Source organism: Gossypium raimondii, chromosome 4 (assembly GCF_025698545.1).
Source record: "Gossypium raimondii isolate GPD5lz chromosome 4, ASM2569854v1, whole genome shotgun sequence".
NCBI classification, from domain to species: Eukaryota; Viridiplantae; Streptophyta; class Magnoliopsida; order Malvales; family Malvaceae; genus Gossypium; species Gossypium raimondii.
This window is the reverse complement of record NC_068568.1, coordinates 49129894-49157008: the sequence shown is the minus strand read 5'-3', so window position 1 is coordinate 49157008 and position 27115 is coordinate 49129894. Positions and strand designations below refer to the sequence as shown.

General features: G+C 32.5%; 3 protein-coding genes across 4 annotated transcripts; 1 reads left to right on the top strand and 2 right to left on the bottom strand.

Annotated features, from left to right (window-relative positions):
* The first annotated feature begins 3713 nt into the window (after positions 1–3713).
* On the top strand, positions 3714–6865 carry LOC105779528 (protein ENHANCED DISEASE RESISTANCE 4). 2 transcript variants are annotated; one of them, XM_012603319.2, is made up of 3 exons: positions 3714–4308; positions 4426–6528; positions 6629–6865. In XM_012603319.2, exons 1-2 carry the CDS (start codon positions 4188–4190, stop codon positions 6495–6497), a joined length of 2193 nt encoding a protein of 730 aa, XP_012458773.1. In that variant the 5' UTR covers positions 3714–4187; the 3' UTR covers positions 6498–6528; positions 6629–6865. The 2 variants fall into 2 exon arrangements, with proteins under 2 accessions (XP_012458773.1, XP_012458772.1); XM_012603318.2 differs by having other exon boundaries at positions 3715–4308; positions 4426–6865.
* A 3173-nt stretch (positions 6866–10038) lies between these two features.
* Positions 10039–14504, bottom strand: LOC105779529 (uncharacterized aarF domain-containing protein kinase At5g05200, chloroplastic). The gene is made up of 10 exons (XM_012603320.2): positions 14182–14504; positions 13901–14043; positions 13684–13797; positions 13208–13396; positions 12913–13068; positions 12296–12561; positions 12093–12190; positions 11310–11488; positions 10752–10868; positions 10039–10385 (listed from the first exon to the last, which is right to left on the bottom strand). The coding sequence occupies exons 1-10, from the start codon at positions 14405–14407 to the stop codon at positions 10206–10208; spliced, it is 1668 nt and encodes a 555-aa protein (XP_012458774.1). The 5' UTR covers positions 14408–14504; the 3' UTR covers positions 10039–10205.
* A 5102-nt stretch (positions 14505–19606) lies between these two features.
* Positions 19607–22419, bottom strand: LOC105779531 (uncharacterized). Its single transcript, XM_052629799.1, has 9 exons — positions 22276–22419; positions 21800–21985; positions 21543–21658; positions 21351–21445; positions 21041–21240; positions 20710–20805; positions 20497–20590; positions 20145–20258; positions 19607–19984 (listed from the first exon to the last, which is right to left on the bottom strand). The coding sequence occupies exons 1-9, from the start codon at positions 22345–22347 to the stop codon at positions 19902–19904; spliced, it is 1056 nt and encodes a 351-aa protein (XP_052485759.1). The 5' UTR covers positions 22348–22419; the 3' UTR covers positions 19607–19901.
* Between the last annotated feature and the right edge of the window lie 4696 nt (positions 22420–27115).

Below are 27115 nucleotides of genomic sequence, written 5' to 3'. Positions count from 1 at the left end.
CAGGCTGTAGATGATTAATAATCAATGAAGCCCTCACAGTTGCATAGAACTAAGTTGACTTAGGAAGGAAGAAACCTAATTAGTAGTTGGCCACCATAATTCTTAAATGAAGCTAGATGTCAATGCCAAAAGAAATATAGTAGAAAATCTGATTATAATCCTTTTAGCTAATGACACCTGGTCTGTAGTGAGCTTACCACTTGGAAGGAAGCCAATAGGTTGCAAATGTTATTCAGAAATGTTGATGGAACTGTGAATCAGTTCAAGTCAAGATTAGTAGCTCAGGGCTACTCTCACGTTCCAGGTCAGTCCTGCAGTAAATTCTCCTATAGTGAAAATTTTGTTTTCTCTTGCAGTTTCAAATTAATGGCAAACCATGAAAGTAGATATAGTTCAACCATCATGCTTTTAAAAGTTTGGAGCAAATGGTACACCATTAGTTTGTGAGTTGCAAAAAGCATCATATAAGCTATGACAGGCCCCAAGGAATTGGTGTAACAACCTGAAAGAGTTCCTGACAAGCCTCCATTTCCATGGCTCAAAATTTGACACATCCTTGTTTATACTAGGGACAAAAGTTATTGTTACCTACCTTATTGTCCGTGTTGATGATATATACTTATGACTGGAAGTTCTGAAGAAGTTATAACTGATGTTGGTAGCTTTCTTGAAGAGGTTTAAAGCTATAAAAGTGTGGTAGGTGCCCCTCAATACATTTGTCATACATCGCCTTGTTGGGAAAATAGGTACGAAGGCGATCTATTTTTGGTTAGCGTTGAAAGATTCGATTCTCAGGCTAAATTTAATCGAGAGGTTTCCGAAATAAGAATGAGTAAAGGGAGGTAAATACTTAACTTATTAAAGAAGTTAATAATTATTATGTAAGGTCTAAATTGTAAGGTAACTAGATTAGAGGGATTAGTTGAGAGATTAAGTAAAGCTCTTGATTACAATTTAACCATCACAAGTATTAAGTTACTAGATAACCATGCTATTAGCCATGGATTTCCACTAACATGTCCAATTAATTTTAGCCATTAGATATACCTTATTAGATTTATTAAGTTAAAATTCAGGGTAAACTACTTAAATAGTCTCTTTTGTTTACCTCAGGTTACATTTTAGTCACTTATGTTTGAAATGTTATGTTTTAGTCACTCACGTTATCGCGTTGTAACATTTTAGTAACTGAGCCGTTAATTGCCGTTTAATGATGTAACGGTAAGCTGACGTGGCACATTAAATCATCATTTCAAACACAAATTTTGATTTATTTATACAATCAGTCCCCATATTTTTTCGTTTTGAGCAATTTAAAATTTTTTTTATGTTCATCTAACTTTCCTTTTTTTTTCTTTATTTTTCATTCTCTTCTGCTCCTCCTTTCTCCATTTTTTTAACGTAATTTTTCTATGTTTCCATTTGTTAAAACTAGTCTCTATACTTTTATTTTTTTGAACAATTTAATTTTCTCGAGTGAGGCGAGCTTACGGACTAATTTTAACAAATGAAAACATAGAAAAACTATGTTAAAAAATGAATAAGGAGGAAAACAGAGGAGAATGAAAATAAAGAAAATAAAAAGGAAACTTGCAAGAACATAAAAGAAAAAAATTAATTGCTCAAAATGAAAAAAATATAGGGACTAATTGTATAATTTAACCTAAATTTTTGTTTGAAATGATGATTTAATGTGTTATGTCAGCTTCTCATTACACTGTTAACGATAATTAACAACTCAATTACTAAAATATTATAACATGATAACGTAAGTGACTAAAACTTAATATTTCAAATATAAGTAACTAAAATTTAACCTGAGGTAAACAAAAGTTACTATTTCGGTACTTTACCCTAAAATTTAAAAGAAAGCGTGGCGATATCCAACTACTTAGTCGGCAAATACGAGATTGGTAGTGAAGATCTTTAATGATACGGGTCATTTCAGCATTTGACAAAGTGAGGTTCCAGATGTTCTCTTTCAGCAAAATCTAAATATTATTATTGATGAGAAGAAACCAGATGATGTGGAAGAGATCTATTCAAAGACTATCAATCGTTTGACACGTGATACACACCAACACTACTGTAGCTTGAGTTTTGTTGATAGTAAGAAGAAAAGCTCTCACTTCTATCATCAGTAAGAATGTTTTCATTATTGTTCTCTTCATAATTTCATGTATTTTTCTAGCTTAACTACTTGTTAATCACTTAATTATAAGTGGCTTTACAATAGTATATTAATAAATTTTATTTTAATATCAATTTAATAATACTTAATTTAAAAGTTCTTCAATAATAATATTAATAAATTATAGTTATAGATTATAGATATAATTTTTTGAACAATATTAATATTAATAAACAATAACAATTATAATTATAATAAATAAGAAAATGGTAATAATGTTAAAAATAGTGAAATTTAAATTCAATCCAAATTTGATTACTTATTCAAAAAGAATATATATAATTTTAAGGGTAAATTATAAAAATAGTCACTTTTGTTTGTCTCAGATTACATTTTAGTCATTTATGTTTGAAATGTTACGTTTTAGTCACTTATGTTATCGTTTTGTTACGAAGTGGTCACTCTACCACTAAACTATATTACCTCCCTAACGACAATCCTACGTGGCAGTCCAAATGGGTTTTAAATGTCAACTTTGATGTTTAGTTGCTGGGATGAAAATATGTTTTTAATTAAATAAATTTAATTTAGACTACCACGTAAGGCATCCAAGTTGACATTTAAAACTCATTTGGACTATCATGTAGGACTACCGTTAAGGAGGTAACAGAGCTTAACGGTAGAGTGACCACTTCATAACAAAACAATAACGTAAGTAACTAAAACGTAATATTTTAAATATAAGTGACTAAAACATAATTTGAGATAAACAAAAGTGACTATTTTTATAATTTACCCTAATTTTAATTTATATTTTGAAGTATTAAAACATGTCTGTGTCATTCAAATTTTAAATCCTAAGTATAGGGTTGACCTCTTCTAGCTGTGACATAAAAATAATTCAAGAAACCTCCCTCATAAATTAAACAATGAAATTATTATTATAACTCACTCACACACCTTACCTCTTTTATTGGTTTATACAATTTGGATTTTATTTTATTTTATTAAATTTTATCTAAACTTAACTATCGATATTTTACAAAAGTCAAATTAATTTTTCAAGGCTAAATATTAAAATTAGAGTCCAATTTTTAGGAGTTATACACGTAAGGGCCAAACCTTTTCATGATCATAACAATCTAAACTTAATTATCGATATTTTAAAAAGTTAAATTCATTTTTCAAGGTTAAATATTAAAAATTAGGATCTAATTTTTAGGAGTTATACACATAAAGGCTAAATCTTTTCATGATCATAACAAAGTGCTCTAATAAGGGTTTTTCACATATTTCATCTTAGTTTGTAGTAAAAATTAAGTAAATATTAACATGTTTAAAATAAATTAGTAATAACTAAATTTAATATTATTTTTAAAAATACATGTAAATTATTATGCAAATTATAACGTCAACGCCATTACAAATTAACGCTTTAACATCATTTTTATTAAAAAAAACCAATATGATTTTTTTAAAATATAATAAGAAAAAAAAAACCATTAAAGGGTGGTTAAATGTAACATTCAACTTCACCTAAGACACCGACAGGTATTATGCCATCTCATCAGACAGTTCCCTTTTCCTTGTCCCCCACTGCTTTACCTTAAATTTCATCGGCGCCAACTTAAAGTACTCCTCCTCTCCTCCTTTACCTTATTCAGACTGCACAAAAACAAATAAAGGTAGCAGCAGAAGATGGTGATGATGATGAGGTTGTCATGTCTTGGTTTTGGAAGTCAGGGTTTTGACTAAATAAAGCCTCCTTAAACATTACGAAACCCCCCAAACCCACTCTCACCCCACTTCCATATACCATATTCCATAGACCATAGACCATAGACCAAAGATCCACCTTCACCTTCCTTTCCAATTCCATTCTTTTGTTGTAAATTATATTATATATCCATCTGTTTGCAGAGCCTGGGAGATATTGGTTTGTTTCAGTACTGCTACAACTATATATATATATATATATATATAGCTGCGATTGATAGTTGACTGTTGCAGAAGACAATGGTAGACATGTGATGATCCCTGGTTTTGTGGAGCAAATATGACGGGTGGAACAAATCCAAAAGTTCGACTAGTTAGATGTCCTAAATGTCGATTGGTTCTTCAGGAAGTCCCAGATTTTCCTGTATATAGATGTGGAGGCTGTGATGCTATTCTTGTTGGTAATTTCCTTCTTGTTAAATGTCAAACTTTTCATGCTTCTTGCCAATCAAAATAATCTCTTGCTTCTTGTATTACTCTTTCCAAGATGGTTACATGACGATTAATCTTGCTTGCAGCGAAAACTCAAAAATCCATTGCCAAAAGCACCTCTGTCTTGCAAGCTGCTGATAACTTATCTATTGAAGGGCACCACAACAAGGATCGTGATACATCCAGATCCAGTAATAGTTATAGTTACAGTGATTGTGAAAAGCTTGATGAAAATGGATCAAATAAAGGACAGAAAAATGGAAAAGGACAGCTCCAGTTGGAAAATTTAGAATATTGGAATGCTGAGCAGCAAGGAGTTTCCAGTGACACTTTTTTAAAATCCACAGAGCTTCATCATGAGAGTGTAGCAGAGGCAAATAACGATACCTTGCCGTTAGCAGCCAATGACAACCCACAAGCTACAAGAGAAATCAATTTAGCTGTTTCAGATGATCTCTTGGAGCAACCTCAGAAAACTGAACTCGTGTTTGACCGTTTAAGGTCTGTTGATACTTTTGAGACTTTAGATTTTGGTAGCCCCAGTTCTGGACTCAGTGGTCCTGATGGTGGAATGGATGATCAGAAATTACATTCTCTTAAAAATAGTTACAAGGCTGCTAGCTATCTTGTTCCTGAAGAAACACACCCAAGGGACAAGTTACCAGCCAGAGGTACGATGGATGGTAGTTCTGGAATGCAAGATCCTGCAAGAAATCTGTCATCAGATTTGTCCAAGAAGAAGCATTTTGCCACACAAAAATACATCAGGCGGCATCGAGATGAACCCCTAGAACCTGGAAACTGGCCAAGACTTGACATAGATGAGTGTCCACCTCACATTTCTTTCTCTAGAAAGGCTTCCCTGCGCAGGTACGAGCATGCTGGCCCTTCAGGTGAATCGCAGGATGAGTTCCCTTTTGATTCAACCTTCTATCCGCATGAGAAGATTGAGTGCACTGAGCATGAAAACATGAAACTGCTAAGAATGTTGCATGAACTGCAGGATCAAATCACCAAAACATGCCATCTCAATGGAAGGTCTTCCACTGATGCACCATGGAGGCAAAACCCTTTTCCTACATATTGCTGTCAGGAGCCTCCTGAGGATGAAAATTTTTATCCTAGATATCATGGAAGACATGGGCAGAAGAGCAGCTGGAGCCAGCAAGGTGGATTCGCTTGTATGCCTTTCTCAGGAGGTGGAATTGACACAAGATATAGCATTGACAACTCCTGTTTATACTGCCATCCTCAAGACTGGAAGCTTAGTTCAGAACAGTTGCATCCACCCATCTTTCGACATGACCGAGAACTCTGTAGAGCTCACCTTGGTCATAGTTGTTGCAATTCCTCTAGCTCTTGTTCCTCTACTCCACTAGGATATTTAGAGTCTGATTTTTCTAATTGGAACCATGTAATTAAATCTGATGATCAGAGGTACAAAGATCATGAGTTGAAACGGTATTTGAAGGAGAAACATCATTCAGTCAGGCGACATCTCCGGCCCACCGCAGGAGGAGCACCTTTTGTAACCTGTTATTTTTGCTTCACAACATTGCGGTTACCGGCAGACTTTTTACTTTTCAAAAGGAAGTTGCATCAGCTAAGATGTGGTGCTTGTTCAAAGGTACTTAAGTTTTCTTTTGTAAAAGGAATCCATATAGTGCCATATGAACTTGTTGCTGCAGCACCTCCACCATGTGAAGTCAGTGACCGCAGTGAGGCAATTAATGCAGCGGTTTCGACATTAGCATCTTGTAGCCATGGTGTTCTGCAAGCAGATCCTATGTCTAACTCTGATGATTGTAGTCACACTTTCAGTAAAAGCTGCTTCACTGATGGAGATCCTGTTTCTCCTGGCAATACTGACACCAAAACTATGTTTTCTAGTTCTTACGAACATATGGAACAGAGGAAGGACTTTGTTTTGAAGCAGTCTCAAAACAAACATAAAACTTCAACAGAAACTTTTGATTCAGCTGAACCTTCTTCAACTATGTCCAGGTCAGAGGAAGTGTCCCTTGAAGAGTTGCCACCAACTGGGGGTATATCGCTTCATCACCTCATGGGATATTCTTCACCAAACCAACTGATATATGGATTGGTATCATCCATATCTGGCACAAGCTCAGTCCATTCCGGTGAAACATCAGACTAAATATCTTAGACTGTAAAGTTTGTTTCTCAAGGTAATAATTTTGCATCTGATTAAAGCAACATTTTTCCTGGCAAGTTGCTGCAACAGTAGCACGAGAGGCTCAGTGACCTATTTCATGATAATAACTTCAGGGTATGAGAGCCATCATGTCGGGATGAAAAGGAAGAATCATCAATACTGAGATTCCAGAGGGGAATATTTTCTTGGCATTGTTATCTATATAGCTGCATAGGAAGAAACAGAAAAGCATTTATCCCATCCTCTATTAAGTATTATTATAGAACAGAGGAGTAATTCTCAGGTTTTGTATTATGAGTTCATGAAAGTTAATAGAGGAGACATTGACTTGATTTGTTTGGTCAAATTAATTTGTGTTTGAGATGATGCTAAAATATCCTGCATTCTTATCACTCAAGGAAGCTATACAAGTTCTGTTCATTTAACTGTAATTATTTCATACAGAAATATTGTTCTTTTCAGCTTTCCTTCCGTCAGGGTTCCATTGGGGCTAGGGTGTTTTTAGGGTTTCTTGTAGGGCTTTTTTTCATAAATAACCTAAAAAAATTTTAATTAGGAAAATGGCTTATTTTTGAAAAATATGACGAGAATGACATAAAATAAGCAGTGTCAGGAGGTGCCAGCATCCCGATGGCTGGCACCTAACTCCATCATCATGTAATGGCTACGGCTTAATTGGGTCGGGAGAAAAATAATAAATTTTTTCGGTGCCAGCACTGCAATGGTCGACACTCATATGTATTTTTCTCAGTAGCGTTTACAAAATATGGATATGACCCGGTTCAAAATAAAATAGTATTTTTTATTCAGTGCCAGTTGAAAATAAAATAATTGTAGGACTCATCCCACCCCTTATGCATCTTCTCTATATCCTTCTGTTTTGCAATCCATGCCTTGTAGTACGATGGCGTGTAATCGTACTGATTGTGAATATTGACCATTAGAATCGGTACGGAAATCTTAGGATTCTCTTCCGCCATAGGTAATATTATTTCGTATATCGTTTTCAAGTCTAGCCTCGGATGATCTTGTGTTACACCTGCAACAGTAGGAGTTAAAGTCAAATACGGGGATCGTTTTCAGGTCATATAGAAATATCGGGTCATCGCATGATGCACCTGCGGCAACACAAGTATGAGATTTGGTATTCTTTTTTTATTGTCCACAATACCGTCTTCTTTTTAAAAGATATCATGATTTTTCATTCGCACCTGTCATTACGCATTGCGCACTTGGCCTCAAATTTCTCCAACTGAGATTTAGTGACATAGTAGTTCACACCGTGGTTGACACTGAACTGCTTCATCGCAGCAAGAAAAAATCTTTTGGCCTAAACTCCATGCCAACTTGTAATTCCTTGACATTTGACTAAAAACTTGCATGGCCAAGTCTTTTTATGCGGGAGATACAAGAACTCTAACCCACCCTCAGTTGAGAGATCCACATTATGCATGTGACTTGGAGGCACATATGCCCTACATCGTAGATTTGGTTTGGAGCATTGTCCGCACCATCATCGTCAAAATCGTTAAGTTCTGGCTCAATTGGAACCTGGTCTGGTTCGAAAAATAGTGCTAATTTTGAATCATCCGGCCCAACCTGCCGAATTGGATTGGGGTCGGATTTAGATCTGCCACCAACATCTATTGCCTTTTCGTTCGCACTTGCATATTCATCCTCAACTGCATATTCATTCGCAACTTTCGGCAATACCTAGTACCATATGCAGGGTTGGATGTCGCTTTGTCGAATCCCAACGGAGAGAGTAAATCATCAGTCCTTCTATACCCCGTGGTACTGCCAACATTTGCACTGGATTGCCAATTGGTGTAGGTTGACAGCATACCGGCATAAGTGCTTCTGGCCCAGGACATCGTACCATCGAAGTCAAAGTCAAATGCACTCACTAAATGCTGTGCTTGGGTGTTGAAGTTCAGGTTACTGCTATACCCCGAGTGATGGACGGAATAGTCGTTGAAGTTAAAATCGTTGCCTAAAATTGAAGAATTTCTCCCCATTGACGATTCCGGAATATCGTAATGACCGTTTTGTATTAAAGCAATGAAACCACCGCACAACCATGTGATAGGACTTTCTGCTTCCTGTTCAGTTCCAGCATGACCTGGAGCATTGGCCGAAGACGAACCGGCTTCATCGACCTCCCTAAACTTGACATATAACTCGAGTATAGCATTGCTGCTTGAGCAATGCGAATCTAGCATCGCCTCAAGCTCCGTATCGCCAGTCACATGAAAGAGCTCATACTTAAAGGATCTAGTGAAGCCAAATATCTACATTTCAAGTTCAAAATTCTTCTCCGACTTGAACCCCCGACTTTTCTCCTAATTTTTGTTCGTAGCTCACGCAATTGTATGCTATAATTGAATGCTAACTCTGTTGATTGGGCTCCTGTAAATACGACCTAATGTCCGTATTGCATGTTTGACCGTTGTAATAAATTACAGATTTCACATGTCGGCTCATCCTCATCCCATACAAAACAAACTTCAAATGGTTTAATACAGAAAAAAGCTCAAAATCAGATACAAGAGAGATACAAGAGAAAAACTAAGGGAATGCACTAACTGAATGTTTTGCAAACTGATGTGGGAATGCAACGTCTTTTAATACGAACAAACAATGTGGGAGAGAGGGATGCTTGAAAATCTTACCTAGGATTCTCGGGAGCAAAGCATGGAGAGTAGGTGGTGAAAGTTGGGAAAGATAAAACGTCTCCAGCTGGAAGTGTTTTCCCTAACACGTTTAGAGGAAAACACTCCAGCTAGATGCGTTTTATCTCTCCCAACTTTCAACACACGCGAAGCACATTTCTCTTTTCCTTTTTCCTTCCATTATCTTCTCCCGGCCTATAAAAAGGGAGACTCCCCCGACCTAAACCCCTCACCTTTAAATTTTTCTCTCTCTGGGTTTTTCCTCCCGCTTTAGTGTTTAAATTTTTGTCAGAATTTTTGTCAGAATTATTTAGTCGTTAGTGATGCGATAGCACTTGGAGACACACATCTTGTGATTAACTTAGAAACCCATCATATGCAAATCTGATTTCGAGGTGACAATACTTTATAAGTGCATGTATCAAGTCTAAGTAGAGGTCCTGGTCGACGGGCGTTATGCGATAACAAGTTGGAGTATAAGTTGGTTGAATCAATGAATTGATGATCCCTTCTTTTAAAGTGGACGACTCAACCAACTATTTTTACGAGAACCTCATGGCATGGGAGCAATGCTATTATCCAAACGATACTTTCATTAGGGACCACGTCTTTGTTCTCAAAGTCACGGCAACCTTTTTCCATTATAGATACACATATGTTTGCCTAAATTAGCCATATATGTCAAAAAAATATTTGGCAAAATAGACCATTTTTTGAAATTTTAGAAAAATAGGCAAACGAATGGAAACACATCCTAAAGAAAATCAGGTTTTGGGGTGACGGTATTTTATATGGTCATAGATTTTCAAATATATGAAGGTCCCAGTCAACAGTCGTTATATGATCACGAGTTATAGTCCAACCTGTAATTATTTCATAGAAGCAATATTGTTCTTTTCAGCTTTCTCTACAAGTTGCACTGAACATAACATTTAGTCCCCTTCATTTTTCCTTGCATATACATAAAAGAAGGGAAAAGAAAATAAGCAAAATCTTATACATCTATAATTTGCATTTTCTATCTTAAGTTGTCCCTATAGTTGCTTCTTCTATTAGACACAATGGTTATCCTTTGATCCTGAAGCATGTTCATGTCGGGGGCAAGCAACCGTGTATAACGGTCAAAATACAGAAGTTGTTTCATTAGAAGTGCAAACTCCCTCGGAAATCGCAGTCCATATGACTCACTCACCCGAACCTGCAAAGAGCCGAAAAGTTAGAAATGACCAGGAGATCAATATCACCATAAAGAAGATCCATGAAGGTTGCAATTACTCTCAAATACGTTAACAATCCCCTTTTACTTCCAGTCCAACTATAATTCACAGAAATAATTTGACTCTGTATTTGGTCACTGAAATGTTTAAAAAGAAAAGAGAGAGAATATGCCATGGCAACGGCCTTTAAATATACCAGACATATTAGAGTTTCTAATAAAAGGGAACTGGGAGTCCAAATATCAGATGTAATTCAAGTTTGACATGATAATTGCAGTTAACTGTTGCCTTATTGGCTTAAAAACTTTGATAACGAACTTCATAGTTCATATAATAAAACAGCTTACCACATCAAGAAAAAGTGCATTCATCTGTCTCTCATCAACAATTATATTTGCAGAGACAGCAGTTGCATTTGTATTTGTCCCTCGGGCAGTGGCGACAACTACCTCCGTATCAATTTCCTGCATTGATTAAAAAGAAAAAAAAGCTTAGAACTTGAGCAAGGGAAAGTTTGACCAGGAACTTCATAAGAGATAACTAATTAGTCAAGGAGCTTTGCCGGTCAGCATCTTTCAGTAGATTTTAGAAAATAAGAGTTCTTCATGTTCCCACTACAGAACTCAACTTTGTTTACAGTCAACACAAACAATACCTATAAAATTGAACAGTAATGCCTCAAAAGTCTCCGATGTAATATTATCAATAGCTTATATACCAGTGGATAAATTATCCATGAGAGTCGACTTATTGGTCCAGGGCAAAGTAATATTAGGTCAACAGCAATTTATCTGTTTAAATGGAGGTTTTGTGATTGTGCCTGTGCGTGAATGCACATGCGCTTCCAAGGATATTATTGTTTGTTTACTTGTTCTTGGTAAGCATCTTGGGTTTCATATGCTTGCCTGTATAGATGAAAATATCTTTTCCAAATCTCTTGCAAAGGCCTTGGCATCAATATTCTGATTGGTTGCACCCATTTCAATCAAGGCAGATGCCATTGATTCGTACTCTTCAGTTGCAATAGATGCCAAAAAAACTTCCATAGCAGCCCATGTCTTTGGTGATATTCGTCCAACAATACCTGTATATTCAAATAATCTAATGAGAAATATACTATTGCTTGTTGACAATAAAACTAAAACATAGGAATCATATAAAATCAACATTGCAATTGCCACATCTTTAAATTTTAACGTAGGCACTAAAACACAACATTGTGAATTCAACCATTTTAATTAGTGTTCAACAGTTACAAGTTAATGCTAACTGTGGTTAATAATGGATGTCAAGAAAGAACATGAAGAGAACCCCTTTCAAGTCCTAATTATAATCAAATAGGATCTTCTTAGGTCTACTTTCGGAAGCATCATCAGATAAAAAGATGTAATTGCTTTAGGGTTCCAGTTCGGATATCATGCACAGGAAGACAACGTTTCCAGCATAAAGAAGTTGCTAAGAAGGTTAAGTCAATAAGCCAACATGTAACATCCCAACAATCAAATCTAACCTACTGCGATCAAATTAATAAATATGACCATTCATGCTCATTTCTTAACTGCACAAAAAGTCAAAAGCTAAGTAGGGTCATTTATCCAAAATTAGCGACTGATGCTCCTTCACCCTAAAATAGAAAATATCAGATTAAAGTTGGATGAACCGGGCACCATAGGAAAAAAGAAACTTACCAAAATCAAGAAACCCAATGCGGCCATCACGCAGTAACCATAAATTGCCTGCATGCACATCAGCATGGAAGGTTTCACATGCAAGTAAACTTCCAAACCTGCACATATTGTTCATGTCAACAACATAAATGCTTCAACTGCATTCCTGTGTCTCATTATATACATTCAAATTTCAAAAAGCATGTCAATCATTCAAGTCTTACCAGACATTAAGTGCAGTTATAAGACTATTCTCTGGGCTAGAGACAAGTGAGCTTATAGAGTCTAAATCAGTAAGAGGAACTCCATAAAGCCTCTCCATAGTCAAAACTCGCCGCGTGCTGCAATAGTTATACACTCTCGGGGCTGTTGCCTGCCTTGTTAATCCCATGGCTTCGAGATATCTCCTGAAGGATTCAATATTTGTAGCCTCCTTATTGAAATCAACTTCTTCAAGCATGGATTCCCGTATATCTTTAACAATACCAACCTACTGAAAGGAAAAATACCTTATAATAAAAGCTTTTTAAACATCAGAACTTTAAAGTGTGATAGATACGGATGCAATCAAATGCAAAAATATCCCAGGCTTATGTAGTTTCAGAGATTAGTTGCACACATGCTATTGAGCTAAGCTTGCTAACTGATCCAACATTTGTTGGTTTGGCCAAATAATTAACAAGCAAAATGATACCTAAGCAAAGAGATAACCTTTACCTCAAAAAAAGGGGTCTGGTATTCTCTCCCTTATCTCCAACTTAGCTACGTAAAAGTAAATAATAGAAAAGCACAGATAATCAAATAAAGAAGGAAACTTTAAAGTTTGCAATCTCATTTTTACCAGTGAAGCACGGCTGAAATCAGGATTTAGGAACTCCAATATTCGAGCTGCTATATATATGAAGTTGAGGTCTGCCACCAAAATGTCCTTGATTCCAGGTTTCAATACCTTTATAACTACATCATCTTGGGAGCCTTTAAGCCTTGCACCATGTACCTAGGTATGAAAATGTATAGTTCTAATCAATAATTACAAACACTTCCCATAACATACAAGTAATTTTGGGGACAAATATAGAAAGGGGAAGGTGGCACTATGAAATTTAAAAAAGGAAAAAAGATAGATAGATCAAGACCTGTGCTATAGAAGCTGAGGCAATTGGTGTTGGATCAATATATTCATATATGCTATCAATTGGTCTCCCTAATTCTTCACGCAAGATTGCTTGAATATCTTCAAAAGGAACTGCAGGAGCTCTGTCAAAGCATTTTTGAAATTCCTCAACATACTCTGGTGGGAATAGTGTTGGTGCGGATGCTATGAACTGGCAAAATGTAATCTAGGATGAGCAACAAGATATAACATTTACGCGAGAAGGTTAACTGAAAGCCATGAAAACCACAATAGAATCGATTACATTCAGGGAAAATTTTAAGTTATAAATTCTTTCCACAGGAAATGTCACCAAAATTATGATGGCCTCTCCCACAACATATTGAAGAAATTAAGCAAATGTTGTAATATGGTATCAAAGAGCAATAACACCATTTAAATTTTATCAAGCAGTTTATGATCAGTAAGAACTTTTTCCGTGGAAAGCATAGGACTCACCTGACCTAATTTGATATAAGTTGCACCCATACGCTCAAACAGTTTCCTTAAGTAAAGTGGTGAAAGCAACCCCAGCTGCAACTGTGATGGTATTCCAGTAGGTTCATTTGTGGACTGCAAAGATTTAGGGAGAATAAGTCAATTCCTATAGCTTGATAATGGATAACCAAAGCACAACAGTATCCTTCAAAAGAGAAAAGAAAAAAGAGGAAAATACCCTAGAGACATCAGCAAGCCATTCCCCACCAACACCAACAAAGGCTTGAATACCTTGAGCTAGCCTCAGGGCTCCTCGGGGACCTGTGCTTATAGATGTCTGGACGATATCCTCCAGCAGCTTGGGTAAGTTCTCAAGACTACCTGATAACCATAACAAGACAAACTATTAAGTATGATGCTAATAAAAGATTTTGCAATCATGTGAACACATGAAAGGGTCAAACAAGAAAACAAGAAAAATAAAAAGAATGATGGGCAATCGAATTATGGGGTACTTACTTTGGAGACGAGATGAGAAACGATCTTGCTGTGTTTGAGCTTGAGATGATTGAGAGTACTGGGCAAAAAGAAAGAGGGCCCTTCCGCACTTGGGGTTGGAACTGAAACGCCCATTTGGCTTCTTAAACCCACCAATCGATCTTGTTGTACAAGCAGCGGCTTTATTAGGCAATTGAGGGTGATGAAACAACGGTAAACGCCCGCTTCTAAATGATGAAACTGCCATTTTGGTTTTAAGCAACTGAAGGAAGACCTTTTGATATTATATATATATATATTCTTCAGAAAAGAAAACAGAGGGAGAGTTTGTGTACAGTTTGGTTATTACAAAGACAAAACAGTATTTATCAACAATTGGGTCTTGTCTTGTTGTTGCTTTTGGGGCCTCATACATACTCTCCTTCCTAACAAAAATAAAATATCAGAACAATTTGAAAAAATAAAAGCATGACAGAGCTGACGCCACGTGGCAATGTTGAATTTTTATTCCCTTTTTTAAAGTAATTCGAATAATAGATTTATGTAAGTATCCGTCAATTTTAAAAATTAACAAATTAGTTCTCTTTCAACAAAAATTATAAAAAAAATTAAAATAATTTTAAAATTCAAAATATTTATATATTTTAAAAAAAATTCAAAAGAATATATAAAGAAAATTTAAAAAATTAATAATAATTTTGGAACCTAAATAAATAAGTTAATTAATTATTTAAGTTTATTATATTAAAAATTTTATTTTGTTTTGATTTTTTTTTAAATTTATGTACTTTAATGTGAAATTAGTTATTCTGTAACAATATTTTAATTTGGCATGTTTAAATTTTTTAATTTAGCTCAAACAATTTCATTCGATTCGATTCAACTTGACTTGAATTTTATTTCACTTGACTCGATTTAAAAAAAATCAAATTAAGTTAGAATGATAAAATAAGACTCGTCAACTCAATTAACTCAAAAAATTTTCATTTGATTCGACTCGATTCAATCAAACACTAACCTCTAGTGGCAACTTAATGATTGTTAGTGTCTAAGTGGACGGGTCTGGATTTCGACGGACAATCAGGTAAGGTTGAGCGTATTGAGTGAAAATTTTTCGAGTTAATTGAGTTCACAAGTCCTATTTTATCATCCTAACTTGATTTGAAATTTTTTCGAATCGAGTCGAATGAAATGAAATTCAAGTCGAATCGAGTGAAATTGTTGAAGTTAAATTAAAAAACCAAACATGTCAAGTTAAAATATTATTATAGTATAACTAATTATATGTTAGAGCACATAAATTCGAAACCATATATATTTGAAAACATTTTCAAAATAAATGATAAACTTGAATCATTAATTAACTTATTTAGGTTTCCAAAATTATTATTTTAAAATTTTAACTTTATTTTTAGAATTTTTAATTTTTTTAAAATATATATAAATTTTAAAATTTTTATAAATATTTTGAATTTTAAAGAGATAAAATATAGTAACCTTGAAAGCATGTAAATAGGTAATTAAAGCAAATTCTACAGCCTTAATCAAAGTGTTTTTGCCACTAAAGCCTCAAATTCTCACTCAAAATAGGAAGGTTCAATTGATTCACTACACCTCATTTTCACAAATATATCCTCTCTTTTCTTTATTCATTTCTATTTAAAAGACAAAGACTCATGCATATAACTTTTTTATAGGTAATAAATTTTAAAATATTTATTATTTAGTATAATAAGTAATTAAAATGATTTTATAATTAATTAAAATATTTATAAAGATATTATGATACATATAATTCTTTTATTAAATAAAATTACAAATTCACATGTTTTTTTAATTTCATAAAATAATATAATATAAAATTTTTATATTATATTTCATTTCTAATTTAATTTCATTAATAATAATTTTTATTCTTGTTTATTGATAATGACTAACTCTATTTTTTCTCTTGTTATTGACTTTATAATTACCTATTTTTACCCTTTTATTATGAGGAAATATGGTATGGAATAGACCTTTCTAATAGTTTAATGTCACATTCCGAATTTTTATTTGGATTTAATTTTTTCAAGACGAAAATCTTAAAATTCAGGATAAAACCGATGATATTGTTATAAAATAAAGAGAAACGGAGAGAATAAAGAACAAAGAAAATATGAAAGCAATAGAGGATGTACTTTATTGATCAAAAGGGATGGTTACAATGCTTCACCAGAGTCTCTATTTATAGGCATAAGAAATATAAAAGAAGTAGAGATCCAATTCTAATAACTATTAGAATTTAAAGTATATCAAAACTTTATCTTGATCATGATGGACATCCACTTAATAAGATATTCATAACACTTCCCCTTAGATGTCCATTGGTAGATAGTGTTTCTCGTTAAAACCTTATTAGGAAAAATCTCTTGAAATTCAACAATAATCATAACAAACTTTAATCATAATTCTTTTATAAAAATATAAATAGGTATTTTGGATCATTTTATAATCCTCTTTCAACTACTATTCACTACGTCAAATTTACCACATATGTCCAAATTATTTTAATTCATATAAATGAACAATTTCTAAAATTTAAATATGTTTCTAGCATCCTAAATCCTTTAAGGATTCTAATATAAACTTTACTATAGAGTGATTCATAAAAGATTGTAAGAATAACCATTAAAGGCAAGTTAACTCTTTTATGAATTGTCAATTTAATAATATATCTAAAAGATTATTGCATCCACCACAAAAGAATATTATATCTTTTCATAATCAATGCCAAGACTTGACAGAAAATTTCATATTTTTATTCCACTTTTGCAAAACTACTTCAATTGTACCATCACTGGCTTTATACCTTTAAATATTTATTCTAACTTATTGTCCTACTGGGATTTTGATTCAAATTAAAATTTTAAATGGTATATAACACTTCGTTATTCTCATTAAGCTTGTAAATACATCTAACAGTTAACTTGTAATGAGTTATCCTTATTGAACTTCTGGTTCAAATTACTCTCCCCCTAACTCATTACAAGTTATTATTTTTCTCCCCTGAATGTCGAGAAAACCATCGAATCAAAATTGTAATCACAAATCATGTCATAATTGAATTCCAATGCATTCAAAATATGTAATAATATAAAGAAACTTATAATTAATATATATTCCCAACTTTCTTTGAGGATTCACTCATCTTTGTGCGTTGTGGTGGAGTAATTGGAACATATGTGCACATATAAAAATTCAAAGATGAGAAATATTTAGCTCTTGATCAAAAACCAATTGTAATTGGGAATATTTATAACTTATTGGCTTGATGCGTACAACACATAAATCAACATAACTCATGTTGAAATAGGAAGTTTAGTTATCATAAGTAATGATTTAGATATTAATTAGATGTGTTCAATCAATAATTTCTCTAAACCATTATGCGCAAACTTTTACAAAAGTTTTTCAAACTCAATCAATAAAAGATTGAGATATAAACTCATTAGTACTAGCAAGATGAATTGTCTTAATTGCATGATCTGAAATTAATTATTTAAACAAACAATCTTGCAAACGATAGGTTGCAAATTGATAACATATATGTAATTATTTTGTAGATGCATCTACCAAAATCATATAATTTCAAAACCATCCACATTGTGGATGAATGAGCCCATATTCGTTTCGAAATACAAGACATTAAATCTCAACTTTAGCTAGTGAGTTTCTAATAATTAATTTTCATTGAGAACAAGCAATATATAAGAATTCTTTTAAATTAAAGAATCTTACGGTTCTTTAATGAATGTCTATATGAATTCTTAATTAATTTTCACATCATATATGATCCAGGATGGTCTAACTGGTTACTCCAAGTAGTAAATGTTTTTGTATCAAGAAACTTACCTTACTTTAACATGTGTTTCAATTTACTAAATTGTAACAAATTAATAATTTTACTATCATTCCTTTTACTTTGTATCAACATATAAGTGTTATTGTCACATTTGCTACTGAAAATGTCTAAATCAATGTAAATATTATAATGTCACTAAGTCAACAAAATAAATATAATTTCTAAATAATTATATGCAATATTCGCTTCAGGAATATGCCAAAATTTTCAAATATCTAAAAAAAATTTTGCAACTTCAGTGCATCCAACCATAACGAGCTTTAAATTGAATTATAATATTTTATTGCTTATAAATAAATCTTTCATAATCAAATATTTTACTTTCAACCCTTTAATGGGAATGATGACAAAAGAATATCACAAAGATTATAATATAAATTAATAGCCCAATCCTCTCTTTTCATCTTTTCAAAATATATATTTATAGCAATAGTGATTCATATGAAATATAATATTTTCTTCATTCACAATCTCAATATAAGATACATTATAAATATATTTTAAAACCAATGGATTGACCATCACAAGATATTAATATATTAACTCTTCGGAGCTTTTGACCGGTTTTGTACTATCAAATATTAGAATAGTATTTGTTTGTTTTAGTACCAAATAAGATAAATACTTTCTATCTATAATGATACAATTTATTACTACATTCTCATATCATTCCTCAAAGAATATTAATGAAACAAAATATTGAAGCATATGCCACATATGTGGCCAATAACCTTTCATATCACATTGATAACATAAGTTATCTTTACCCTATGAAGAGTTATCTTAAGAACTCTCATTATCCTCTTATTTATTACTATATTCCCACTTTTAGTGATTCATGATTATATCTTTTATTTTCTTTTTGTTTGCATTCACTCTAGGGAATGCAATAAATCTAGTAGAATAAACTTCTAAACACCTCCATTGATTTTTTATTTTATAATCACCATTGCAAAACATGCTGAATTTCAAATCAAAATTTATCTATTCATGTTGCACTACACCAAAACAGGCATTTAGTGGCGCTTTTTTAAGCCTTTAGCGGCACTTTTTAGCGGCACTTTTTAGCGCCACTATTGCTTATAGCGACGCTTAGAGAAGCGCCGCAAAAAAGCCGCTAATGACAGTGTCGCTAACTTTAGCGGCGTTTTTGGAAAAGCACCGCTAAAGACCCTGACCTTTAGCAGCGCTTTTTCCACAAACGCCGCTAAAGACCACGACCTTTAACGGCACTTTTCCCTACAAACGCCGCTAAAGACCGCGACCTTTAGCGGCGTTTTTTCCACAAACGCCGCTAAAGAACAAACCTTTAGCGACGCTTCTGGCAAAAACGCCACTAAAAACATAATCTTTAAAAAAATTTATTTTAATCAAATAATATTTATTTTTATGATAAATATTATATTATGTTTTATTTTTAAATTTGAACTTTAAATATACTTTTAAGGATAAATAAAAATATTATTTAAATTAAATTTTCTATAAAATTTTAACTTTAAAACTAAATATAAAAATTAATGAATTTAGTTTTAGAATTTAAAATAATAAATTAATAACACTATATATTACAACTATATATTAATTCAAGACCAAAAATGTAAAAAGCCCATCACCAATAATCTATCCCTCTCATTACACATTAACTCACAAAAATCCACTCTTTATATATATATATGTGAATCATACCATCTGCCCCTCCAAATCCCATCCATGAACCAAAAGATGAGAAATGAAAAAGATTTGCTAAGAGGCAAGAAAATCTCCTTGGATTAATAGAGAATCCATTGCTTCTCTCATCCTTACTAACCATATTAAAAGCATCATGAGAGCTCCGTTATCATGCGTTCGTGTCTTCTAAAATCTTCACTGCTTCAGTAAATAGAACTTCAGGAGGTAATGCTCCAGTAGATTCAATGGTGACTAGAAAAGGGGAGAAAAACATATTAATCTCAAGCTGTGCCTAACCTTAAGTTGGTTTGAAATCAATGAAAATATATTAATCAAGCAATGGCATTAAAGAAATCTAGAACTAATTTTGACAACACATGCGGAAGACATAGAGTAGCCCCACATTACTTACATATGAAATGATCTTTAACACGGTGCAGTGCCACACGTTTCTCCCAATCGTCACCTCTTATGCATTCTCTGCAAAGTGTGCACGCACGTGGCCTTGCTACAGTTGCCCTTCTACCTGCTTGGCAGCCAAATTCTTCATTAGGAAATGTACCTAAAACAATATCTCCTAACTTCACATGCTAAAGCATATAAAGCAGAACCGGTCAGCACTATCACATAGCACTGACCCCACTATTAGAGGAATATAATCCACATTTAGTAACGGAATACTGGAAAACCCTTTTATAGAGGAAAAAAACATAATTACCAAAATTTACACCATATAGACAACAAATCATAATAAACAGAAGTACCTTTTCCAAGATCTTCTATATCAAACAGATTAACAGGGCATTTGCTTTTGAGTTCTTCAGCAAGGTCATCTTCGATATCTTCCAATAATACAACCTAAATATATAAATATATCATAATATTGTAATAATATAGAGTCAAAATGAGATAGAATAAACGAAAAAAATGAAGAAGGTTTAGAAAAGAAGAAATCTACAGTTACAGTCTATCTTTACCTCAGGAAGCATCCGATACCAAGCAGTGGCCACTGGGGACCACTTTGCATGTGTTTTCCGAATGCCTTTAACAGCATATGCTTCCAGTTCAATTTCCTAGCAAAAAAGTTAAAACTTTTAGTACACTCGAAAAACTTCATAAGGATTAGATTAACTTCTAACAACTTTAAAACGGATCCTGAACTAATGAGAGCAGTACACAAAACCTTCTTAATCTACTAGCACCACATTTAGCTCGCGAAGAGATTTTTTCTAAACCTAAGGCATGATCTGCCATCTTGACATGCTTTATGAGCAATTTTTGAAACAAACAAAAGCATGTAAAATATACCTGTCCAGGGCCAAGTTTAGCAATAATAATATCTGGATACTTAGGGATAATGGGGTTCTTGACAAATTCTGGAATGGTCTCTTGACTGCAACAGAAGTAAGTGTATGTTTCAGGCTTTGATGATGAATCTGAAGTTGCATTTCTTGTTTCCTTAACCAGTTCACTCCCATTAGGCAACCACTTTAATGCATCCGATTTAACTGCATTATTATACATCATTAGAAACAAGGCAAAGCTATAAAGGGAAGACCTATTAATTTCATTTAAGTAAAAAGGTTTCATGTTTCACTGATAAAGCCCAAAACCGTACCTGTAATACGTGGACTACCTCTTTTACACTGAACATGGAGTTTGAAAACAATGGTGTTCTTTTCATTTGGCTGATCATTTTCTACAATTGCAAGAGACAAAAGTAAAGAATTACCAAATACCCTAAGGGTAAACTCCATAAATTCAGATAAACCATCAACCAAAAAAAATGAATTAAATCTGAAAGATAATCAAAAGCCTTGGGTCAACACGGATTGGAACGAGGCCCAACCTATGAGCAAGAACTTCATCTTGGATTATTGATGTGTTGTTTGCAATGAGAACTTTTTCAATTGCCATTTTAGGAAGCTGCAAGCATAATCAGTTCTATCAGTACCAGCACAGACAATATGTTGCAAGCTAACATAGCTAGCATATGATAGCATGCAATATTGTCATTAACATAGCATATGTTAGCACTGAAAAGAGGTAGACCAAAAAGTCAAAGACCTCTGCTATAAGGATCCTCCTGAATGAATTGGCAATAGCTGCATCAATACCGATCATATCAAACTCCATGTCATCTTCATTGAGTCGAACCACTTCAACTCTAAAGTTGTTAGAGAATCGGTCAAGTCGTGAACTATTATCAATTCCCATCGATGCATAAGCGCCAGAATATTGAATACTCTCAGTCTACAAGCAACAAAAGCCCCCAAAACATAAGACGTTTAATTATAATACAAAAAAAGAGACCCACAAATTTCAGAACCTTAAGAACAGAACAAGACAGATGATACAAAGAAACTAACCCAAACCCCAAATAAGGAAAAAGGCTCCATTTTTTTTTAATTACCCAATTAAACAACCCCAAGAAACCACTGTTTCTTAACACTCCATATATGAATAAAAGAGTGTTCATGAAAAATTTTCAACTGAAGATGTGTGCTTTAGGTGATTAAAAAAAGGGGGTAACAGAGAAATACATGGATAGGGGCATCCTTATTGCATGAAACACGACTTCGTTGGAGTTCAAGATGTGGTGGAAGTTGACCCATTGGCACATCTTGCAACCCAGATTGAAAATTTCTTCTTTTCTTCTCCTGCCCCCTCTGCCATTGCTTTGTTGCTTAGATTTTGCTGTTAGGAAGTTAGGGTTTAAATGGGAACTGAAAAGAAAGGGGTTTTAGCTATCTACATGGTTGAGGAGAAACGCTTATGTTTAGGGATTTTGTTCTTTTCTCCTTGGGGTTGAGTGAGCAAAGAACAAATGAAACCAATTAACAACTAAATGAGCAGCGCAAAATTCCCCAGGAATACTTCCAGTAAATCCCGATCCCACTCACACAAATTCATCATGAAATTAAATCCTTAACCCATAACTTACTTGTTAAGAGTACTGCTAAAATTACCAAACACATTATCTTTTTTTTTTCCTGCAAATACCGAACAGAACAGAAGTCTTTTTTGACAAAGAGAAAGCACAAAAGGAATTTCAAAAACCTTATCTGCTTTAGTAGCGGAGCTCCTTTAATTTAGAGATTTTAGGCGGAGAAATTTGGAAATAAAACGCACGTTTTTTTTAAATAATTTTTGAAGCGTTTTTATTAAAAATGTCGCTATTATTTATTTTTTACGTCGCAAAAAATTATGTTATTTTGAACAAAATGACACCGTTTTGCTATGTTAAATTTTTTTATTTTGTATATTAAATAATAACTATTTTAATATTTTAATATATTAAGTAAGCAAATTTGAAATTTTTTGAGGAAAGTAAAATTCAAATTAAACTAATTTTTTTATAAATTATATAAAAATGAGATAAATTGAAATATAAATATGTAAATATTTGGATAAAATTTAAATTTAAATTTACATTTAAAAACAAAATAATAGTAATAATAAAAGAAAAAACAAAATCAAGGAGACCAATAATATTGTATGTTGTTAAACAAATACACCCATCAAACTTTCTTTTTATAGTATAAGCTAAAGCTTAGATAATTAAATTATCAAATATGCACATGAAGCATTCTTTTTCTTGTTTACATTCCTTAATTAATTTCAACATGTAAGCTTTAATTTGTTGACTTAAAATCATCTTAAATCTTAATTAATACTTTGGATTGAGAGATCAATTTTATGTCTAAACTCGACTCTTGAAAAGGATTACTAAAATTTTCATATTTGAATTTAAATGGAAAATTGTTATTAAATAAAAGATAATTATAATTTCATAGTTCAAATTTAAAACTCAATATATTTATTTATCAATTTTTTAAATCTAATATTTAAATATATCAAATGGTTTAAACCATTTAATCTAAATTTAGATTAAATATTTTAAATATAAAACATTAATTAATTGTATAAATTTTCATCATTTAATAAATCTAAAGTAAACCTTAAATCCTAAACCATTTAATATATATAAAATTGATCTATTACCTCTTAAATAATTTAAACTATCTCCTAAACCCTATCTCCTAAATCCTAAATCATAAAACATAAACCCTAAACCCTAACCCTCTTTTACAATTATATAAGAACTTAATTAATATATAAATTAAAAAAATTACTAATTAATCTAAACCTTAAACCCTAACCCGACCTCGAATCTCCAAACCTTAAATCACTAACTCTTAACCTCTAACCCCCAACCCCTAACTCCAAACCCCAAACCCCAAACCCCAAACCCCTAACTACTAACCCTAAACCTTATTTAATATATAAATTAAAAAATACTAATTAATCTAAACCCTAAACCCTACCCTTAACCCCTAAATCACAACTCTTAAACCAAAATCCCTAATTCCATAATCTATAAACCTTAAAATTGTAAATCCTAAACCGGCCTTAAATCCTAAATTAACCATATACCCTAAACCATATATATTAAATCCTAAACTATAATGATAATTAATTAAATATTTTAAAATTAATACTATCGTATCTTTTACAATTATATATGAAATTATTTAATATATAAATTAAAAATCAATCAGTGTATCCTAAAACTTTTAAATTATTTTAAATAATAGTATTTTAATTTTTCCATTTTAACAAATTCTATGTTTTTATTTGAAATTATTTCTACGTGTCATTATTTCAAATTTAACCATTTTTAAAAAATATTCTGTTAAAAATAAATTGAATTTTAATTAATATAAATAAACAAATTAAATAGTAAATAGACAGATAAAATGTTTTAGCGGCGCTTTTTCAAAAACGCCGCTAAAGGCCTGAGCATTAGCGGCGCTTTGTCAAAAACGCCGCTAAAAGCCCCGAAAGGTCGAAAACGAGGCCGTTGGGTTTATGTTTTTAGCGGCGTTTTTCGAAAAAACGCCGCTAATGCTCATTTTTGGCTGCGCTTTTAGGAAAGCGCCGCTAATGTTCAGTCTTTAGCGGCGTTTTATTTAAAGCGCCGCTAATACTTGATTTTTAGCGGCGTTTTTTGTCCAAACGCCACTAAAAGCCTATTTTGGTGTAGTGTTGTAATGATTAGTCTCCAATCACATCCTCAATTACAACAATAATCATGATATCTATATTTTCATTTTTCATAATTGTAATGTACTGCTACATTCACTTCAAGGAATGAAGCAAAACTAGTGGGAAAAATTTCATAATTTTTCATTTGATAACTTATTATTTTACTTAGCCACTAGAAGGTATGAGATTGTTCGAAAATCTTGTTAAAGTCATTTTCACAATATTGCTATTGCGAAGCACATTAGATATTTCAATCATAGTGTAATGTATTCCTTCGGGAATATATATATAATACAAATACATCAAGATATCATGTTATTTATATATATATATATATATATATATATATATGGTTTTAATGTAAAACACATGAATGTTTTATTCAACATATATTTTCTTGATCTGAAAAATAATATTATATTTTATAAAATTTTGCATCACAATGAGCTAAAATATAAGCTCTTAAAGAGCTTTTTACAGCTTGATGCAATATTAGCTCTTCAGAGCATATATTTATTTTATTGTATAACCTTAATGAATGCTTAATTTAAATAAAACTTTATTTATTCATATAAAAATAAAATGAATAGGTATAAATAAAACTAATATTAAACATAACAAATAATAAATTCATGCTACTAATAAATCATGGTGGTTAGATAATATATATTTTATATATCATACCACAACAAAATATAAAATATTATAATGTCAAATTAAAATAACTTTATCGCTATAAAAGTTTAAATATAAACATTTTCTAACCTCCACCTCTTATAACATAATTTCATTTCAAATTTTACAATGATATGAAATTATCATAAACAATGTGAATATCCCAAAGTTTATGACAAGTAAGTATTTTTACTCATATTCCGCAATAATCATATATCTTAATCAAAATCAAAATCAAACCAATCAACTCTATTAAAAATGAAAAAATATTTATCTCCATATAAAAATCCGAATAACTAAATGCGTGAAGGATTTTATAAATTCATAGATATACGGATAGTGAATTATATAAATTGAACTTTATAATAGAAATCAAATCAAATTTCAAAAGATGTTGGTTAGATTGACTTCCGTTATCATGGATGAGAAGTAGAAATTATAAACATCATTTGTAATGAATAAAAAATATCATCTCCAAGCAAATATAAAAAGCAAACTTTGAGAGTCATCTTACTTCTCGATTTCATATAGATAACGATATCAAATCTTTCACCATCCTTAAGAATAAAAAGTAAAATAAGTTAATCAAAACAATGATAACGTATAATGAGAGAAGAATAAAAATAATAATCGATATGAAACATTAAATAAAAGAAATTTCCTGTAAAAACTTTGCATATTGCCGTCAAAGATATTGAAAATCATGAAGGATAAATTTAATCGATGAACTATCACTTTGAGCAAGATCGTCTTGATAACGTGTTATAAAATAAAAAGAAATGGAGAGAATAAAGAACAAAGAAAATATGAAAGCATTAAAGGATGTACTTTATTGATCAAAAGGAATGGTTACAAAATTTCATCTGAGTCTCTATTTATAGGCTTAAGAAGTATAAAAGAAGTAGAGATCTAATTCTAATAACTATTAGAATTTAAAGTATACCAAAATTTTATCTTTATCATGATGATCATCCACTTAATAAAATATTCATAACAAATACTACATTAAACTATTAAAAAAGCACGAAAATCAGAACCAAAACCCCTTCAACTACTGTCTGCCTACTACCACATAACAACAACCTTGTGTCACGGGCCAAAGTGCAAAGCCCGTGACTATGGCACAAGAAGCGCCCCATGGAGGTCTATCAATTAGATGGAGAACATTTAGCCCACAAGAACTGGCCTGATTCAGGGAGCTACTGAAGAAGCCTATCAGATTGAAGCCTGGTTGGCCCAATGATGAAGACATGACAACTTAGGCAATTTTGGTAACTAATCTCAGAAGATAGAAGAGAATCATATCTTGTAAAGATTAGATTAGATTTGATATGGAAAATCTTATAAATCCCTAAAATCAAGGGATATAGTTAATCTCGTCCGTCGATATACATGTATCTTGACCGTCGGATCTGGGGGAGCTCAACTATAAATAGAGAGCCTCCCCCTCATTTGTAATCATCCATTGTAACTTGAATTCTTAAGAGTAATAGAATTATTGAGAATTTACTCAAACACTTTGTGTGCATTCTTTCTTTGGCTTTCTGTTGTTCTCTTGTGGCTTCTTTTGGCACAATCGCTTCCGCTATACAAATTAGTGCCTTGGAGGAGTTCTAAAAGAATCCTCACTTTTGGGAGTTAAGGCTGACTTGGGCGAGT

Excerpts from the sequence above, each read along its gene's own strand:
- LOC105779528 (XM_012603319.2), top strand. The coding sequence starts at position 4,188 with ATGACGGGTGGAACAAATCCAAAAGTTCGACTAGTTAGATGTCCTAAA. Across the intron at positions 4,309-4,425 it reads CTGTGATGCTATTCTTGTTG|CGAAAACTCAAAAATCCATT; the intron begins GTAATTTCCTTC and ends TCTTGCTTGCAG.
- LOC105779529 (XM_012603320.2), bottom strand. The coding sequence starts at position 14,407 with ATGGCAGTTTCATCATTTAGAAGCGGGCGTTTACCGTTGTTTCATCAC. Across the intron at positions 13,798-13,900 it reads GGCTTGCTGATGTCTCTAGG|TCCACAAATGAACCTACTGG; the intron begins GTATTTTCCTCT and ends AAATCTTTGCAG. Across the intron at positions 12,562-12,912 it reads ATTTCAGCCGTGCTTCACTG|GTTGGTATTGTTAAAGATAT; the intron begins GTAAAAATGAGA and ends TCCTTTCAGTAG.
- LOC105779531 (XM_052629799.1), bottom strand. The coding sequence starts at position 22,347 with ATGGGTCAACTTCCACCACATCTTGAACTCCAACGAAGTCGTGTTTCA. Across the intron at positions 21,659-21,799 it reads GGAGGATCCTTATAGCAGAG|CTTCCTAAAATGGCAATTGA; the intron begins GTCTTTGACTTT and ends TTATGCTTGCAG. Across the intron at positions 20,591-20,709 it reads GGTATCGGATGCTTCCTGAG|GTTGTATTATTGGAAGATAT; the intron begins GTAAAGATAGAC and ends TTATATATTTAG.